Source organism: Sinocyclocheilus rhinocerous, unplaced genomic scaffold (assembly GCF_001515625.1).
Source record: "Sinocyclocheilus rhinocerous isolate Xijiao unplaced genomic scaffold, SAMN03320098_v1.1 scaffold104, whole genome shotgun sequence".
Classification (NCBI taxonomy): domain Eukaryota; kingdom Metazoa; phylum Chordata; class Actinopteri; order Cypriniformes; family Cyprinidae; genus Sinocyclocheilus; species Sinocyclocheilus rhinocerous.
The window spans coordinates 65666-86172 of NW_015629495.1; the positions used below are offsets into that span (position 1 = coordinate 65666).

A 20507-nucleotide genomic window follows, 5' to 3' on the forward strand; every position below is an offset into this window, starting at 1 on the left:
GAGCCATTGGTTCGTTTTTAATTCACTGCACGAACCAATAGCCGTGCAGTTACACTGCGTGATTGAACAAAGGCTTCAGGTTAGGAGAAAAATTATTTTTTCCCATAGCGTCTTGAGCAGACAGTACAAGTGAAGTATCAATAGGGAACTAAATTATAGCTGCCTAACCTGCACAAAAAATGAGCACACATCAGAGGAAATATGTCGATTTGAAAGAGATGTATTTGACATTTATGCTATTAGAGTCATAAATCGGAGTCAGTTTTGGGGGTGTTTTTGACATTTGTATATATTATCAGTGTTTGCCAGCAGTGGTGAAAGCTGGCAGACATGTGTTGAGGAGACGGGGGGTGGGGTGAATCCCCCACAATCCTATTAGTGTGGATTAGAGCGCGGCTTCCTCACGCAAGGTGCCGGGTTGTGCATCAGCAGAAAAAAAGAGCAGCGACATTGCTGACTACTTCTTACAGGTATTTTTGTCCCTCTTTTTTGCAAATAGATAATGCTGTCTCACCAGGATCAGATTATTTATAGCTTGTAAAACCTTGTACTGTTTCTAGCTGTGTTATAGCACCTCCCATTCTGCATATCATCTGAAGGATCCAAACATTAGAAACAAGTGGTAACAAGAGTGTTTTTAACAATGTATTTAAATCTGACCCTAACCGTTTGAGTGGCACATTTCAGCACCACTTGTTTTATTCATGTCTCAATGTAATGCAAAAGGTCTGTTACTAAAGGATGAAGTATCAGCAAATAAACTTAGACTGAAAACAAAAATTTGCAACAAAGCACTACTGCTCATTTTAAAGGTGAAGATATTAGCCTTTCATTACATTGGATATTCACAGAGAAGTTTACAAAGCACAGCAGCAAAAACAGCCTGTTGAATTCTAAGGCACAAGAACATAGCTGACACTGATAACCAGCTCAACCTCCTCAAGAAACTCAGTAACATCTCACCCACCCTACACACCTCACCAGAGCATATCCGCTGATTTTATTCTGCTTCAGTCATATTACTGTTCGCCTTCCATAAATCACAACTCCCCAGCACAGACAGATGCACATAATGATATTTATTGTTTTGGGAAATGGCATCTTTGTTCCTGGAACATTTTCACTGCATTGTCAAGCTTATTCAAAACAACAGCAGGATGCTCTCAATAGTGACCCGTAGCAGATATTAGGCACTCAGTGTCTACAAAATAATGGAACACATCTGGATAAATCACTTCAGGCAAACATTTGATGTCCTTGGAGAAACCTTGTTGCCTTATTTAAAGAGTCAGTAATGATGCTTCATTGTTCACTTATTTGTTTGTAGTTAGACTAAAAAAAAATGCACTACTCAATTTGTTTTGACAGTTGTGGGGTATAATAATCAGAAGTGCTTCAGGACCAGGCATGCACAGTGGAGTTGTAATTCTTTCTTTATTGTTCACTTCCCTGAAAGGGTCTATAATGAGATTTTTATTTATTTTATTTTTTTTATGAATGAGTGTTGCTCTGCTGAGCCAAATCAGCACAACAGAAAAAGTACTTGCTTTGTATAATGACAGAACATACAGCCTTTAAGATTTTCTTTTTATATTCTTACTAAAGGGAAGTATAGTTTCAGTGCATCAACAGCACAGAATGCATTATTCTTGGCGTTCGTTTAATGAAAGAAACCAATAAAAGAGATATATAAAAATAGTCATTATATGTGACTGTCACTGAATAGTGAAGCAATGGGCTTTTGTACTGTGAGTGTTTACACTGTTTTATATCCACAGTACGAAATCCACTGCATTCAGCTCCACTGAACATAAAAGGAGCAATTTAGTTGTCATTTTCTGTTACTGTTGTGTGTGTTATATATATATATATATATATATATATATACACAATTCAAGTGTTCCATAATGTAAAGCTGTGTTTGTACTCATTAACTCAGTCTGGACTCATTAACTTATCAACTCCAACTTATGAGATGTTATTTTGATTATACTAGTAGCAAGTTTATGCTTTTGGAAAGAAAACTGTGTATGTGTTTCTGCCACTGTAAACCAAATGGCTTATTATTATTATTTTTCCCAGGGAAATTTCGAAGGTTATGTTTAGAGGTTGCATTAGGGTTAGGGAAAGAAAATATAATTAGCATGGTATAAAAACCATTACATGAAACTTAATTGGTTGATTTGCCATTTCAGCAGGACTGAAAAACACTTCCATCCAATCAGATTACAGCATGTCTAATCCACCCGACACCCTAGCACAACACGTTACTCAGAGATGTGTGCATTTTTACAATGAATGTGTGTGTGTGTGTGTGTGTGTGTCAGTCTGTGCAAACAGTCAAATTTAGGACAAAATTGCACATATTCTGACAGTCACAGTCATATCATAATTTAGATTTTTAATGCATGAAAACATCATCCCAGCAGACATCTCAAAACTAATTTCAAACAAATACTGAACCGTGTGTCATAATTAATGTAATAAACTACACTTACAAGGGAAACTGTGTGAACTGTATAAATGGACTTCATATCTCTGCCAAAAATCTATTTGACACCAGTTGGAAAGCAAACATAGCTCAGAATTTAGTTTTGAGAACGGATCTAGCATCATTTGTTTGCAGATGCCACATTGTTTGATTTTTTATTTATTATTTATTTTTTTGCATCTAATGGCACAGAAAAAAAGTGTTAAAATTATTTTTGGTGCCACTGTGATAAGAGGTCAAAACAGCTCAAATGCTCATATAACTCCCTTCCATCTAAGCCTGGGTTGCATCATGTGACTCTATGGATGTGTTATAATCTGTTCCAGAGAGAAATGTGCTGATACAGATACTGAGAGATGAGGCTAGTCTTAGTAAGATATAGGATCTGAGGTGCTGAACGAGAAACAAATATAGCATTGCAAATGCCCTTTTATGAATTTGAGTTTCACTGTTTACTTTATATGTTTAATGGATTGAGTGTTTATGCTCCATAATGTTACGCTGCTACCCACCATGTCCTGCTCGCAGAGACCCAGGTGATCTGTTAATAGTGATAGGCACGATGTGATGGATCTTGCCTCCATGGGTGATGTGTGTTTGACGTGTCCTCGCGGGGGTCTCCGAGCTGGCTGCGATGCCCAGTGAGAAAGCTGTGAGGTACAGGGCGAGGCAGGCAGCTGAGGCCAGACCCCTGATGAGGGTCACAGAGCAGGACTGCCAGTCCGCCAGCCTCCAGCCACCCAACATCTTCCCAGAGCGAGAGAATGTCAAGACACACGGACGCTCAGCACACCTGCCTGCCCATACTGCTCACTTACACACACTTTACTCAAAATCTAGAAATCAGCAAGCCAGGAGAAAGTACACCCAATCCGTGTCTGTTTGTCCTCAGGGATTTAATCTTAAATCCAAGCAGTTTAAAATAAAATCCAATGTTCGATAAAGCAGGAAAGAGTATTTTAATTTATGAACCATAAAATCAGTTACTTCACCGTTACTCCCAGTAGCCTGAAATCATGACAATGACTGAAACATCCCGCGAAAACACTGGCAGATATCTCCTGAGGTATCAGCACATGCAAGAAATCAGGCGTTTTCTGAATTCGAAGGCGTTCCCTGAAATCAGAATTTCTGCTGTTTTTCGGCTGAATATTGTCTTCAGTCTTTCTTTTAGGAGGAGAAATCCCAAGAAATCCATCCACAGCTGGCTGAGAGCCTCCAACAGATGGTGAGAGCTTCATTTACACTCTTTCCCGAGGACAACGTTTCTTGTTCTCCATGGAGAGACAGATCTCCCCACACACCTGCGCAAGCTGCGTTTCCAGCCACAAGACATCCACAGAGCAGCTCCGGAGGCTGTGCGAGAGAGAGAGTAAGCGGTCGGAGGGAAAAAAAGGGGAGGAAGAGAAGAAAAGAGAGGGAGGGGGAGCGCTAGCGGTGGAATCAGGGCGCGAGAGCACTATGCAAATGTTCAGCCAAAACACAGCAAACACTGCAGACAAACACACTGCATAGATGGAGAAACTGGGATGTGTGCTTTGTTTTTTTTCTGTAGGCTATATTCCCATCACTCTGTTGTAAAAAAAATCATATTAAAATCATAAATATCTCACTTTCCTCTGGCACCTCCAATTAAGGCTATTTTATCTCTCCGAGTCTGGATTCATCCTTCTCTCTTCCTGTAAGTAGAGCGAGGATTTTCTTCGGAGACACTTCTTGCTCGCTCCAACTTGAAAGAGACTTTGTGCCATACGTCAACTGTCTCTCCAGATGCTCCATCTGCTGCCCAACACCAGGTGACGTCAGTAGCAGCGAGCACACTGCATCTGCACTGCACATAAAGAGCCGTCTGTGCAGGCCGACTTGGCCCTCAAGTGTCGTCCTTTGGGAGGAAGTTGCTTTTTCAACCACCAGGAAAAAGAAGCACACACAAAGAAAAGGGCTGATAAATGTGGATTTGTGTGCAGGCATGTCTCCCTGTGCAGATGTGACCGGTGCCGATGAAAGCAAAGCTCACAGTTGCAGTTTTTTTATACAAACTGGTGCCCTGAATGTAATTGCGCTGTGCAGCAAGGGGAAGAACTCATTTATTTGTTTGGGAATTGAGAAGTGTTTGGTTGTGTTTACAGTATACATCTATACTCACGCATTCATTAGACGTATGTAAACGTGACACTATGAATGTGTGCAATCTGATTGAGAAAGTAGTTGGATTCTACAGTTTACATGGCTAAAATTTTACTTGTAATCTGATTATGATTATTTAAGATCTACTTTAATCAAATACTAATTTTATTCGGATCAAGCTCAGATGGATTTTTTGAGGTCATTACTTGAGCAATCAGTCTGATTGCAAACAGATTATTTGCACGTAAACATAGCTAGTGTGAGGAAGTTCAGAAGGAAATTCTCACCCTTCCTTAATCTGAGGCATGATGAATGCTTCGATGACCTCCAGGAACCTTCAAAACCACTGAAAGTGATCTGGATCTACCACTGATTAGCTGCGTTTCCACTGTTGAAAAGCAAGGGTGCGAGTGCATCCCTGGGCCTGGGGATGCTCGGATATATAAATATTTCATTTATATATTTAAGCATTATAATAAACATACACTATTCATATAAAAAATACTAGAGATCATTTGAAGAACAAAGGCAAATCACATATGGTCATAACCATTTATTTATTTGGCTTCATATCATCATCTGTCAATATGTCTGTCTCTGTTGATACTGGACTTGCTGATTTTTTAATGATTATTTAATGTAAGCATATGAGATATGCACGCTTTTTGGACTAATGGAGTTTTGTGTACTCCTGTGATCATTTACATTTACATTTAGTCATTTAGCAGACGCTTTTATCCAAAGCGACTTACAAATGAGGACAATAAAAGCAGTCAAAACTAACAAAAGAGCAACAATATATAAGTGCAAATGACAAGTCTCGGTTAGCCTAACGCAGTACACGTAGCAAGGTGTGTATACACACATATACACACATATACACACACATACACACACATACACACACATACACATATATATATATATATATATATATATATATATACACATATATACATATATACATACACACATATATACACACATATATATACACATATATACACACATACATATATATATATATATATATATACACACATACAAAGTGGCTGGAAGACCTGCCAAGAGAGCATTGCAATAGTCCAGCCTGGACAGAACAAGAGCTTGAACAAGGAGTTGTGTTGCATGTTCTGAAAGAAAGGGCCTGATCTTCCTAATGTTGTATAAAGCAAATCTGCAGGACCGGGTCACAAATAACGGAAATAGATGCGAGCGAATAACATGCTTACTTTTTATTTGAAATAATGATAAATACCAGTTTGATTTATCCCCATTGATGTACACTCCTGAATAATGTATAAAGATTTTTTATTTATTTATTAATGTCACTTTACTTTTTTTCTTAAAACAGTGGTCAAATAGCAATGCTAAATTAAGTTAAAGTTAAATATTTATGTAAAGACCATAGGAAGCAAACTATCTAGTGCATGTGTTCAGTAACACATAATATGATAAAAATGAGAGATGCGATCTACATTAATCAGAAGTGGCTGACGAACACAGGAAGGCAAATACAGTAAAGTGCTTCTTCATTTCCATCAGCACAGGGCTTTTCCACCACTATTGGCTTTAAAAACTCATGTAATCAATCTGTTTATTTACCTTTGATCTTACATTTGTCTAATTACACCTGGTTATTCAGTCATTTAATACTTCTGCCCATGCAGCATCAACACTCCAATTCTTTCAAGTAGGTGTTTTATCTGGAGTAAATAATTGAGTGAGTTTAAAGTCATTAACTAACAAAGACCTGAAGTACAAGATACACGAGAGCAACTCCAGCATGAAGGCTGTAGAAAGACAGGCTGTCAGTTTATCAGGAAGTGCTGTGTGTGCTTCACGCGAGTGCCCTCACGTGGTGACAGAGCATGCAGCAGTGTTGTAACACACTGAGACTGGCAGAAAATCCATCTACAGTGAATTTGCTCTATTAAACTAAAGCAATAAGCCCCAAGAAGCCGTGGTTTACTGTGAAATTATAACAGCTAAGGGGCGTTGTTAGGCACGACGCGAAGCAGAGTTATTCCATATACGTAGTGAGGTTTCACAAAATAAAACAGAGCAAATAAAGTTACGACAAGAAAAAGGTGGATAAGTGACAATTTTCTTTGCCAAGACAAGACTCTCAGAGTTCTTTTAAATCTTACAAACAATATTTGGTATAGTAGGGAAGAGTAAGAAATATAGGGTACCAGAGAGAAAGTATTAAAATTGCACAAAAACACTGAACAAATCAATCCATTAATCTATAAATCAATCAGCAATGGTAAAGACAGAAATGCTAAAGAAATATACCAAGTCCAAAATTATGTCGTAATACAATTCATTGTGTTTTGAGCAGGTACATTTGTTAAAAGGAGATGGAATAGATCAAACTAAAACTGAACTAGAGAATACAAGTAATAAAATAAGCTTCCAATTATTTATTTTCAATCTTCATAAAACATGACAGATCAGATCATGACTGTTTAGGACAGCACCAATCACATCCATGTTCATTTCCAAATGCCAAAACACATCACCTACCATTGTACAGCACAGACCTATTACAAATAAAGATTACATGCACACAGACATAGCCTACACACAATCTCAGCACACTTTACCCACAGATGTCAAGCACTGAATAGGGCCTACACACACCCAAATATATTAACAGCATGGACATGCTCACCTCATCATTATGACCCTGCTGAACCACTATTGTTAGGTATGATTTCAGTGTTACAGCACCACACATCAACCAGGCTTCCTGATGCACTTTTTAAAACGGGATGCAAAAATTCTGACTTACCATCATTACACAGAGGTCCTCCGTATGTGGTCATGCTGCAGTCGCAGGTGAAGCCCTCCCACTGCTGAATACAAACTCCCTGATTAGCACACGAATCCTCCTGACAGGTAGTGCTGGGCCCTGCAGGAACACCGTCATCATGAGGATCAGAGAGAGACACCACCAGAGCCAGTTATTATTGCTCTCACTCATGAGGGGGACACTCACACCACAAAGGTTCCTCACAAGCTTATGAGCCAGTGACAACGTAAAGGTATGCTTGCTCATGTTTACTTGTGTTTTACATATATATATATACTCTGTAGCTATTTACTACAGAGATCCTCTATACTTTGTTGCGTAGTCCTGTGTATCATAGCGCACTGTTTTATAACTAATGGTCTAGTGTACATCGTGTAATTTATGATTTGATCCCTTGGCCTTCATTAAGTTTATTAAGAAGACATCAGCATTTGTATATTTTTATTTGCAAACCCATACAGGGTAAACTCTCTCTCATCTGCATCATCTTTGGTAACTCTTTAGAATACTGTTATATATACAGTGGGTACGGAAAGTATTCAGACCCCCTTAAATTTTTCACTCTTTGTTATATTGCAGCCATTTGCTAAAATCATTTAAGTTAATTTTTTTTCCTCATTAATGTACACACAGCACCCCATATTGACAGAAAAACACAGAATTGTTGACATTTTTGCAGATTTATTAAAAAAGAAAAACTGAAAAGAAAAACTGTCCTAAGTATTCAGACCCTTTGCTGTGACACTCATATATTTAACTCAGGTGATGTCCATTTCTTCTGATCATCCTTGAGATGGTTCTACACCTTCATTTGAGTCCAGCTGTGTTTGATTATACTGATTGGACTTGATTAGGAAAGCAATACTTTCCGTACCCACTGTATATATATATATAACTAAACATGAACAAATGAGTAACACAACATTAACATTCCAGCAACTACTACTGACAAGAGATTAACAAATTAGTAACAGCGCTCAGTTTAAGGTTCACTTTCAGTTAATCAGTAACTACTATTTTATTCATGCCTCCCAGAGAAATGCTTCTTACATGTAGTTAATGGGACCTTACTCTTGTGGCTAATATTCTGGCATCCCTCTGAACTTTACACTTTTTTGTAATCATTTTTGTTTTCACTTTATTACTATCTATTTATTCAGTGAGAAGAACTGGAGACTGCCAGGACATTTAGCGGAGACGAGGACAACTAGATAAGCCCCATAGACAGATCCCCTGTAAAGACCTTGTCTCCTAGACGGCCACCGGGACAAGACCACAGGAGCCAGTTGAGTCCTCTGCACAATGTGACTTTGCTGCAGCCTGGAATTGAACTGCTGGTTTCGTCTGGCCAGAGGAGAACTGGCCCCCCGACTGAGCCTGGTTTCTCCCAAGGTTTTTTCTCCATTCTGTCACCGATGGAGTTTCGGTTCCTTGCCGCTGTCGCCTCTGGCTTGCTTAGTTGGGGACACTTCATTTCCAGTGATATCGTTGACTTGATTGCACAGATACTATTTAAACTGAACTGAGCTGGATGATGACATCACTGAATTCAATGATGAACTGCCTTTAACTGAAAATTGAGTGTTTACTATTGTCATTTTGCATTATTGACACACTATTTTCCTAATTAATGCCATACAGTTGCTTTGACACAATCTGTATTGTTAAAAGCGCTATATAAATAAAGGTGACTTGACTTGACATTTAGAGTAATTTTCCCTAGCAGTAATGACTGAAGTGTTACTAGATACTTCTAAAGGAATTACTAGCTATTAGGAACAGTATACTATAGTGAAGATCATGGTAACCCACTAGTAATGACTCAAGTGCTACCTAATTACTATCTAAAACTTTACTAAAACCTCAAAAGACTTCCGTCATTACTATTAGGCTACCACGATGTCATGTGTTTGTTCTGTTCTGTTTGGTTTTGATCTAGTTTTCCTTGTTTGACCTAATTACCTTTGTTCCTCTTTCCCGCCACTAGTTTGTTTCCTTAGTTACTCATTGATTTGATTTAGTTGATTGGTTTGTTTCAGTGTATTTTCCTGTGTTTTCTTGTGTTCTCTGTCAGTTCTTCTTGTGTCTAACCCAGTCGTTATGCCACTACACATTACATACATGACTGTAGATATATAATGCTTACTATAAATGTATTTGTCGGTTGGATGATTTACAGAATGCTATTATAATGTTTCTGTCAAATCCTAGGCTTACTGTGGTGCGATACCTGTCAACTATATGAAAACATTGGTATAACTGTCTTTTTAATTATATATATATATATATATATATACACAGTATAATTTTTTTGTACAGTGAGGTTTATTGTTTGTTGAGTGAGTGAATGAATGTAGCAGTCAAGGCATTATATCTAGCCATCCACTGTCTGGTTGAATCAGACAAAATGACAGAAGAAACCAGTCCAACATCCAGTAGCATGAAGACACTCAATTTATCTTTTGAATGCCCTACAAAATGCTGTTCACTACAAAGACTTCCTCCATATAGGATGCACCTGTGTATCCTCACTGCAGCTACTCAGGATGAGTCCTTTACCCTATCCTCTCATTCTCATGGTAAAATTAGACAACTTGCACATCATTCATCATAGCAGAGTTTTATCGGTTTCTGGGTCACAGGCTGAGATGGAGAGTGATGAAACTAGGCAGTTTCATGAGGGAATTGAGAAGCACCCTCTGTCTACACTGCACATTCTTCTGCATCTAATTTCCATTAAAAGCAATCAACCACAGTTCAGATTTATTTAGAGGCGGGGTTATCTGAGATATACATTATTAGCAGATTTAAAAATGGGGCAGCTGTCTCAAGCAAAACTTGATCAAAGATTTGAAGTTATTAATCTTGTAAACGTTTAATTAATTATTACAAAAGCGCTCTGCTTGTTTCCCTGTAACCAGTAAAGCACTTGCTTTATTAATTTTTATTATGAAATTCTTAATTAACAATGTAAGGGCAGCTCCCTTGTGCGTAATCCTGTCACATTGTGAGCAAGGATATTCCAATTTATTCTAAACATTTCTCTTCGAATCCTCCACCTTGTTTCCTTTCCTTATATTCTGCCCTTGAACCTTACGAGGGAGAAGAAAGGACACAAAGAAAGCAAATGAGGAGCACCAAAAATGAAATGAGAAGCACCAGATACTGTATGAGGACAAAGCAGCTGCCAAGACAAAGGTCAACATGTCATTTATGTAAAGCAGGAGTGTGATGGAAACAGTATGAAATATTCATGTCGTTTGGGGTATAACACTGTGTATGAAAAGTAGATTTCATGCAGCAACAGCAGAAATTATGCTATCCATTTAAAAGTGTTTCCAGCAGATGCTGAAAACTGCTGCATTTGCACGAGACAATAAACGTCTACAACAAATCTTTTGACAACAGCAACAATACTAGGAGTGAAATGATCACCACAGTAAACTTAGTAAACCAGTAAAGGTAAATGTTAATAATAAACTGAAAATAGCATTCATTCATTTACTTACACCTAAAGCTATTCCACTCTTTTAGGCTAAATATTTCTTATATTAATGGCGTGTTCAAAATGTAAATTCTCTTTTCATCCTGTCTTTATAGAAGCTTATTTATTTATGTTATGTTAAATATGTACAGTATGTAGCCTATGTTGTATATTACAATATGAAAATATGTATAGTTCAATATTCTTTAAATTAATATGTAACAAGTCTTGCATAATTAAAAAAAAAAAAAAAACCTGACAGGGTGATCAGATCTTGTATCATCAATAATTAAATGATCCTATTGAAAAGTAAGAAATGTGTTGTCACCTTCACATCCTCTCTCAATCTGTCCAACACAGACCAGCGCTTCAGACATCAGGTCTGGCAAACGGCCGTTTAGATCCACAGATGCCAGACAGCCTTGAAATCCTTCTTTTGCATGAACCAACTTGGGCAACTCTTTGTGTATCTCCTCAGGAACACCACCAATATAAAGATCACCTGCAAACAGAGCCATAAAAAAAGAAAAGAAAAAAAAGCTGCTTACTGACAGTAAGTAAGGTAGTTGTTGTAGTAGGTATGTTTATTTACTGGTACTGGTTAAGGGATCTGGTCATCCCAAATAAGGCATTAATTTGTGCATTAGAAGTACTAATAAACAGCCAATATGCTAGTAATATGCATGCTAATAAGCAACTAGTTAGTAGTGAATAGTGTTCCATAATCTAGTGTTACCAAATTATTTTTAATCCATAAAACACTATATCATCACCTTTGTCACAAAAAAAGGCAGCAGAGCAGGGTTATTGGCAAGTTAAAATACTATTAATGTGTAATTTACCTTTTAAATCAAGATTTTTGGCCCCAACGGTGGTCTGGGTGGTGATTTTGGTGTCGATTTTGACAGTGTGTAGGTTATTTGTGTCTCTGGAGATGATGACGTTGTGCCATTGGTTGTCATTAAGAGGCTTGTTTGAGTTTCCTTTGATGAGATAAGCACCGTTTCCCAAGTCTGAGATGTAATGCAGGTAGCTAAACAAAGATATCATGAAATGAAATGAAATGTACCACACATGCAAATACAGAAGATTTAGATAATAATTAAATATTTATTATAATAAATGTACTGTAAAAAAGTCCACTAGCAGGTGCAAGCTAAATACAGTTTAGTTTCAGTTGCCCATAGGGAAGAAAAATCACAAATAAGAGCTTTTTTATATCTCAGACAGAGATTTGATTACATGAAGAAATGTTACTGAAAGAGAGAGAGAGCGAGAGAGAGAGAGAGAGAGAGAGAGAGAGAGAGAAAATCTTTCCTCAAGAGATTTAGAAGAAATCCCTCAAGTTGTGAGCAATGAAAAATCAGAGATTTCAATATGAATTAAAATATTCCGAAATATTTAAACAAATTCTTCCGAAATTGAAGTAATAGCTATGCCATCAACTATATTACAAGCTTTTACATTTGTAATGTTTCTATACTCAGCTTAATACTTTCTCAATGTCTCTGTCTCAGTGTCTTTATTATCTAAATGCAAACCTCTGACAAATAAAATCAAATTTTCCAAAATAAATAAATAAAAGTGTTTTTTTCCCATTTGCAAGGATATAATATATTTTGATAGGGAAAGAAGGTGTTGAATGAACAACTCATAACAGCATCTGACTGTAATGTCTGTCTCTCCATAACGTACCCCTTAACCAGCTCTACAGCGATGAAGTCATTTCCATCTCCACTGTTGAACAGGATGAGTCCGTCTGATGAGGTGGTCTTGAACTGGAAGAACAGGTGCATGGAGTAGTACGCCTGCAGCGCGCTCAGAGACAGATAGCTTGAGCAGGACCTGAAGGTCACTGGATCGGCAATGATGTTCTTGAATCCGATCATGGTGTTGACTTCGCAGTAGTCGATGTCTCCGTTTATGCAGAGGTCGATGTACGGCTGGCCGTTAAACGTCAGGCTCTGGAGATGCCCAATGAAGTTGGAGGGCGTGATGGGCAGGTAGCGTTTCTCTGTAATGATCCCCGTCTCAATGTTATAAAACTCCAGCTGTGTGTGGTCACCTGGTATCTCTCCTGTTTCATGGCAGAGTGTTGAGAACAATGTAAGGTTCATTTCATGTATATCATAAAAAGGCCAGTTCATATTATCCCAACAATCTCCAACTAGATCTGTCCTCTCATCTACTCTCTGTGTTGGAGTCAGGCAGCTCCTCCACATACACACACATACACACACACGCACGCACGCACACACGCACGCACGCACACACACACTAGATTTTTATTTTTTTTATTTTTTTATTTTTTTTATGAGGAGGCAGTTAGATGCTCATGGAAAATATAATTTTTCAGTTGTTTCTTGAATATATTTGATATCCTCTGCCTGTTTGGTATAATAGTCTGAAGCTAAAAAAACCTGTGTCTGTGTCCATCATAAACTCTCTGATTGTCTGCGAAATCTGTCGCCTCTGATAGCTGCAGCAGGTCCTTTGCCTGTGGGACAGACCAGATCACAGTTAAACACAGTTAAAAAGAGCAAAACAACATATTATTTATTTAGTCGTTTAGCAGACGCTTTTATCCAAAGCGGCTTACAAATGAGGACAACAGAAGCAATCAATTGTAGTATTAAAACAACTAAAAACAGATCCAAAACTAAAGGCTAAAACTTTATAAATAGTACTTATACACATTTTAAAAATAAAGAAATTAAATAAAAATGACAAATGCATACAACAAAATTTCAAAACTTAACATTTAAATGAAAAACAAAAATAAAGCTAAAAACAATTCAAATGGGTGTGCTGCCTGTGGTAGTACTATATATGACCGGACGGAGTCTGAATGATCACTGATCTTGAGAAACACTGCCTCCGTATTTCAGGGCAGTATTGGCACCATTAAATCTCTCAAAGGGAAGATTGTATTTAAAGATGGCATAATTCCATGGATTCACAAGGCTCATTCAGTGCCATAAACCATTCAACCAATTAGTCACAAATGAGTTGGATTGGCTGGAGGAAATCAGAGTACTGTCCCAAGTAAACTAGAGTTCATGGTCAGTACCTGTCAAACATGACACAGACTGTATGGGCACTTCAAGGTCTCAATCCTGAACTATAACTGATTAGTCAAGGACATTGTGGCCAATTTGTCAGCCAGACAAATACAACGTTCTGGCATGAAACTCTAGATGGTGCAGTACGATAGATCGAGTTCAGTATGTCATAATCAGTGTTGGGCAAGTTACTTCCAAAATGTAATACATTATATATTACTAGTTACTGTCTTTTGAAAGTAATTAGTTACATTACAATATTACTGTCTCTGAATTGTAATGCATTACACTACTTTTGAGTTACTTTTGAGTTACTTTCATCCAAAATATCCACATAAGTATTGTAAAATGCCAAAATGTAGTTTAATGCTGCTCATTCTACATCCAGTGGAGGGTAACGTGGTAGGTCTATATAGCATAAAATATATGAAATCATATTTAGATACCGGTATGTAGGTCTACATTAATGTTACGTTGTAGTTTAGGTTAAAAAATATAAGCACAAATCGCATTATTACATTCATAAATAACACTGGTAAATAAAGCGAAATATTATCATGTACAAACAATAAACACAATACCTAGCCTATAGGCTATTTTGAACGGTTTCAGAAGAAAATTCACAAGGCTCATTCAGTGCCATAAACCATTCAACCAATTAGTCACAAATGAGTTGGATTGGCTGGAGGAAATCAGAGTACTGTCCCAAGTAAACTAGAGTTCATGGTCAGTACCTGTCAAACATGACACAGACTGTATGGGCACTTCAAGGTCTCAATCCTGAACTATAACTGATTAGTCAAGGACATTGTGGCCAATTTGTCAGCCAGACAAATACAACGTTCTGGCATGAAACTCTAGATGGTGCAGTACGATAGATCGCTGCTCAACATTCAAATACTTGGCAGTGTTTGCTGTAGCATTGGCAGTGCACTTTAGACCTGCCTGAAATCAACAACTAAGATAAGTGAATGCTCTTCTAATCCATATTGCTGTGTGTATTGCGTGGTTTGCCTAATATAATTCAAAAATGAGCAACCATAAACAAGGTAAAATAAGTGTCATGTTAGCAGTTTGCATCATATGCAGTAGTGAAATATTAAGCATATTAGCAGCAGCATTTACGCATCAGTGCTTATACAGCTGGAGCAAACGTAGTCTAGAGCATGCAATCGCTCTAAGGACAGGCCGATAGTAACAGACATGAAAACAAGCTAAATGAAATAAGCATTCTTGTGTATGCATTTCAACCGGGGTTGCTATATTCAGCGGCATAATCTCAATGTCACATTTGTTTAAATCTAAGGTTGATGTTTCATTAGCTGTTCTGAGTGTGCGGTCGATTTCAGCTGCACGCAGCATCAAACGCACATGCTTTTATCGTTCCTAATGGCTCTATTCGATTAGAGAATATTGTTATTTTAATAACAGTTATCAAATGAATAATTTATGTATTTGTGCTGTGTCATAGTACGTTGTACTGTGGCTGCCGTCGCATCATCCAGGTTGATGCTGCACACTGGTGGTGTTGAGGAGAGACCCCCCCAACATGATTGTAAAGCGCTTTGGGTGTACAGCAATACACAATAAATCGCTATATAAATGCATCATTCATTCATTCATTCATTCATGACATTTGCTCAGGTGGGTGCTGGGGTCTTATCTATCGGATTGCAACGCATATTCTTGTTAACACTTGTGAACATTACACATAGTGTGAGTCAGATTAGAGTTAAGCTGGTTGGCATGGTAGCCCAGGCACACCATTATATCCTTATACTCAGCAACATGCACATATTGGCTTGTATTTTTCATTTCTGTGTCTCCTGATTTGTGGGGGGCTATTCATATAGGTTATATGTGCAGCAGCAATATTCCTTACATGCTCACAGCAGCATATTGTGGATATATTGGCAGTAGTAAGTTTCTGTACTTGCTCTGCAGCAGCAGCAGCAGCTTAGCAGATCTATTCCGCCAAGACCAAATACATTAACATTGTCATGTACCATATATTACCATGCAAACCACTCCTAGAGTTGTCATGACAGAAATACAAAGGTCTGGCATGAAACTCTAGATGGCGCAGTCTTATAGATCTAACTCAGTATGACATAATGACATCATTATCACATGGCACAGCTGATTGGTTCTCTCCTGTTATGGTAGCCAATGAGCTCGCTGCTCAACATTCAAATACTTGGCAGTGTTTGCTGTAGCAGTAGCAGTGCACTTCAAAAACCCTCCACCTTCCCCAGCTCCACCTGTGTACATCTGCTATGGGGTGATCATGTATGCTATAGAATTATTCATGTTATATGTGCAGCAGTCCAACCAGTGCATACGTAACTACATCACCAAATAAAGAGACATGACGGTTAATGAGAGCAATCAAGTCAGCACATTTACTCTCTGGCAAATGGGCCAACATTTTATGCAAATTTTTAAGAGTCTCTGAATTTTGAAGATGTCCCAACAGTACCGTATCCTCTGGAAAAAAACTCATTCATCAATTTCCTCCTCCAAAGGAACAGGTGAAGTACTCTCAACTATCAATACAGGTTTCACTTCAGTCTTGGCGTCTAATGCTTTCTGAGAATGGCAATAATACGGCTTGTAGCAAATTAGCTCAAAAGGGAAATGTATATAAATAATTACAATTAAATTTTCGTTTTGTTTAGTTAAATATACGATACTTGCATTGCCTTGGCCTTGAACGAGTGTCCGGATGCAGTCTCAGATGAAAGTCTTGATGGTTTGGAGGTTCAGTGGTGTAGGAGTCGCGATCACGTTCTTCCGGGTTTGAAGAGTGATGAACTCCAAAAAGATGTTATTCTGACTGTGGTGGTCAGGAGAGTTTTCTCCCAGATGGAAAGTAAAGGCATGGCTGTAGTCGAGGCCTGCCAGGAGCGGCTGCGCCGACCCCGGGTGGGTGATGAGAGCAGAGACAAGAGACAAAAGCCAAAAACCCCCAGAGGGTCACTGATATGAGGCCTTATAAGTTCGAAGCAAGTCACACCTCTCAGGATTTGAGTGAGCCAATGAGGATTGGTACCTTTGGAGGGAAATTTTACGATGCTTTGTCTCTAGCATGGTGCTTTGCATATGAAACTCGATTGGGTGTTCAAGAGAAGAATCTTCAATATTCCTATAATACTAATGTGTTGCATAGGTATCACCATATAATATACACTCTCATTTAGATCATGAAAATACAAACTCATAGATACCAAACATGGTATAGGTGAGGTTATATTAACTAGTGATCTATCATAAGCATGCATAAAACAGTATACGATACACAAGACCATATACAAGGAGGTAGTAATCATACACAAAGACCTGGGGATATGCATGATAGGAAAGTCAGAGAAAAATGTGTTTATTATTTAATGAAAGACTCAGTTCCTATAGCAGTATGTATCTGTTTTAGAGAGAATTGAGTAGGGAGGAAGATTCTCTCAACATACTTTTAGATTGTAAAGTTTATCTGATCTGGCTGAGGTGCCTGGTCTGTAGATCATTCACAGACATATTAGCACCAAGTCTGATGTTGGCTGAGGGGTCTGTGATTGTTTGTTAATCTAATGAATAATTGATTTGTTAAATCTAATGAACAATTGTGTGTCTGATTGGTCCAAATGCTACAGCACAAGACCATATACAAGGAGGTAGTAATCATACACAAAGACCTGGGGATATGCATGATAGGAAAGTCAGAGAAAAATGTGTTTATTATTTAATGAAAGACTCAGTTCCTATAGCAGTATGTATCTGTTTTAGAGAGAATTGAGTAGGGAGGAAGATTCTCTCAACATACTTTTAGATTGTAAAGTTTATCTGATCTGGCTGAGGTGCCTGGTCTGTAGATCATTCACAGACATATTAGCACCAAGTCTGATGTTGGCTGAGGGGTCTGTGATTGTTTGTTAATCTAATGAATAATTGATTTGTTAAATCTAATGAACAATTGTGTGTCTGATTGGTCCAAATGCTACAGGCTTCAACAAATTAATGACACAACTGTGTTGACTTCCTTCTATCTGGGGTGTCAATCAGATAGTTTAAATCAGTAACTTGCTTTACCACCATAAAATGACTTGTATACTGAGCTTGAAACGATGAACCCTCCAAAGCCAACACTTGATCGCCGGGCATAACTTGTCGTTTCTCAGTTCGCAGATCATAAAGTGACTTCATACGTCTCTGAGAAGAACACATTTGTTCTTTTGCCATCTTACCCGCTTCACACAATCTACGCTTAAAGTCATTCACGTAACTTATCAAGTTTTTAGGTAGTGTACCTTCAGTCCAGTTATCGCGGAGCACAGCCAGTGGGCCCCGAACAGTGTGCCCAAACAACAAATCATTGGGACTGAACCCAGTACTTTCCTGACATACCTCACGCGCTGACAACATCAACCACGGCAATCCCTCCTCCCAATCACCCTCCAACTCCGTACAATACGCACACAGTAAGGACTTAAGCGTCTGATGGAAAAAAGCCCAAAGCCCCCTGGCTTTGGGCGTGATAAGCACTAGCTTTATTGTGCTTAATGTGCAGCAGCTTCAAAACCTGAAAAAACAAGTGAGAGGTAAAATTAGGACCTTGATCACTTTGCACAATCTTCGGAATGCCAAAAACGGAAATGAACTGAGTCAGAGATTTCACCACTGATTTTGCAGCGATCGTAAGGAGGGGATAGGCCGCAGGGTACCGAGTCGATGCACACATAACAGTGAGCAAATAAATACTAACTGAGTTTGATCTAGGCAACAGGCCTACACAATCAATAATCAGATGCTCAAATGGTGGACTGACAGCCGGAATAGGAAACAATGGGGCAGGTTTGATCGTCTGATTTGGCTTGCCTGTTAGTTGACAAGTATGAGATGTCTTGATGTACTTTGACACATCTTCCTTCAATTTCGGCCAAAAAAAAAAAAAGGAAGGATTCTGTCATAGGTCTTTCTAACCCCTAAGTGACCTGCAAGGTCATCATGAGAAATCTTCAACACAAGTGAGCGATACTTCTCTGGCTCTACCACTTGTATAATAGAATCCCCTGCAAAATCACTACCATGTGGAATCCACTTCCTCACCAACACTCCATCCTGTAAGAAATAACTATGAGCAACATGCCTAATTTCATCAGATGACATCACATTCTCAAAAAGTTTATAGAGAGATGAATCAAGTTGCTGCTCCTGTATCAATTCTGAAAGAGAAACAGAAAAATCAACAGGCAAAGAAAATGTTGATCTTACTACAGCAGAATCAGAGGACAACTTTGGTTGTGCAGAGGCCATGGATCGAGTCACAGCACATGCTGTGAATACCTCTGGAAAATTCTTATTGCTCTCATCAGGACCTGGGAGAGAAAAAGATGAAACCACCGGAGATGAAAAGGTATCAAACCCTGTCTCCCGCCAAATTGTTTCCCATTATATATTGACATCCACACCCTCCACTGGCAAAGAGGGACGCACACCAACCACCACCTCTCCACTCACAAGTTGAGATGATAACATTATTTTGTGTAAAGGAATAGACAAGACATTTAACCCAATTCCTCTAATAAGCACACTAGTACCAGTGTCGCTCAAAGATGAAAATGGCAACACATCCTGCAAAATAAAGGACTCGGACGCCTCAGTGTCCCTCGATATCGTCACTGGAACTTTCGTCTCTTTACCAACAATCGACACATGCCCATTCGTAATAAAAGGCGCATAATCTCGATCTTTTATGGGGTTCACTTCTGTGGGAAATCCTTCCCCAGACAAGTTAATAGGATTTAACACGGGTGCCACAAGGACAGCTGGTTTAACACGAAGAGCCTTACCCCCTTTACTCTTAGCTTTTAGTACAGGGAACTCATTCTTCCAGTGGCCTATACCACGGCAGTAATTACAGATCAGAGATTAATTTCTAAGTGTACGATCTATTTTATCTTCAAACACTTCATCCCTTTTCCGAAACTCAAAACTACTATTATGCGTCAAAACATAATCATCAGCTAACTCAGCAGCTTTAGCAGCTGTGTCAGCTTTCTGCTCATTAATATATGTCGCAATGTGAGCAGGAACAGATTTCTTAAACTGCTCAAGCACTATTAAGTTACTCAACTCCTCAAAGGTGGTTACCTCAGATGCCATACACCAATGGATAAATGCAGTAGTGAGCTCTCTAGTAAACTCAACATGAGCCTCATTAACTCCCCTGGACAACGTTCTAAATTTCTGTCGGTATGCTTCCGGTACTAACTCGTACGCTTTTAAAACTGCAGCCTTAACAATATTGTAATCTTCGCAGTCTGAAAGTGAAAGCGCAGAATAAACTTCTTGAGCCCTGCCAGTAATCACGCATTGTAAAAGCAGTGCACGTTCTTTACTAGGCCAACCTCTTGCCTCCGCTATCCGCTCAAACAGTATAAAAAAGGTATCCGGATCTCGCTCATTGAATTTAGGAAGTAAATGCAAATTACCAGCAGCGTCAAACAATTGAGAAGCACCCTGACCAGCATC

General features: G+C 38.6%; 1 protein-coding gene across 1 annotated transcript in view; it reads right to left on the reverse strand.

Annotated features, from left to right (window-relative positions):
• LOC107738897 (neurexin-1a-like) overlaps window positions 1-13037 on the reverse strand; it is a 71572-nt gene extending 58535 nt beyond the window's left edge. The window contains exons 1-4 of the mRNA XM_016550802.1: window positions 12616-13037; window positions 11763-11953; window positions 11249-11422; window positions 7416-7535 (exon numbers count right to left, since the gene is read on the reverse strand). Of these exons, the coding sequence (XP_016406288.1) occupies window positions 7416-7535; window positions 11249-11422; window positions 11763-11953; window positions 12616-13037 (907 nt within the window). The remainder of the gene's footprint in view (window positions 1-7415; window positions 7536-11248; window positions 11423-11762; window positions 11954-12615) is intronic.
• Between the last annotated feature and the right edge of the window lie 7470 nt (window positions 13038-20507).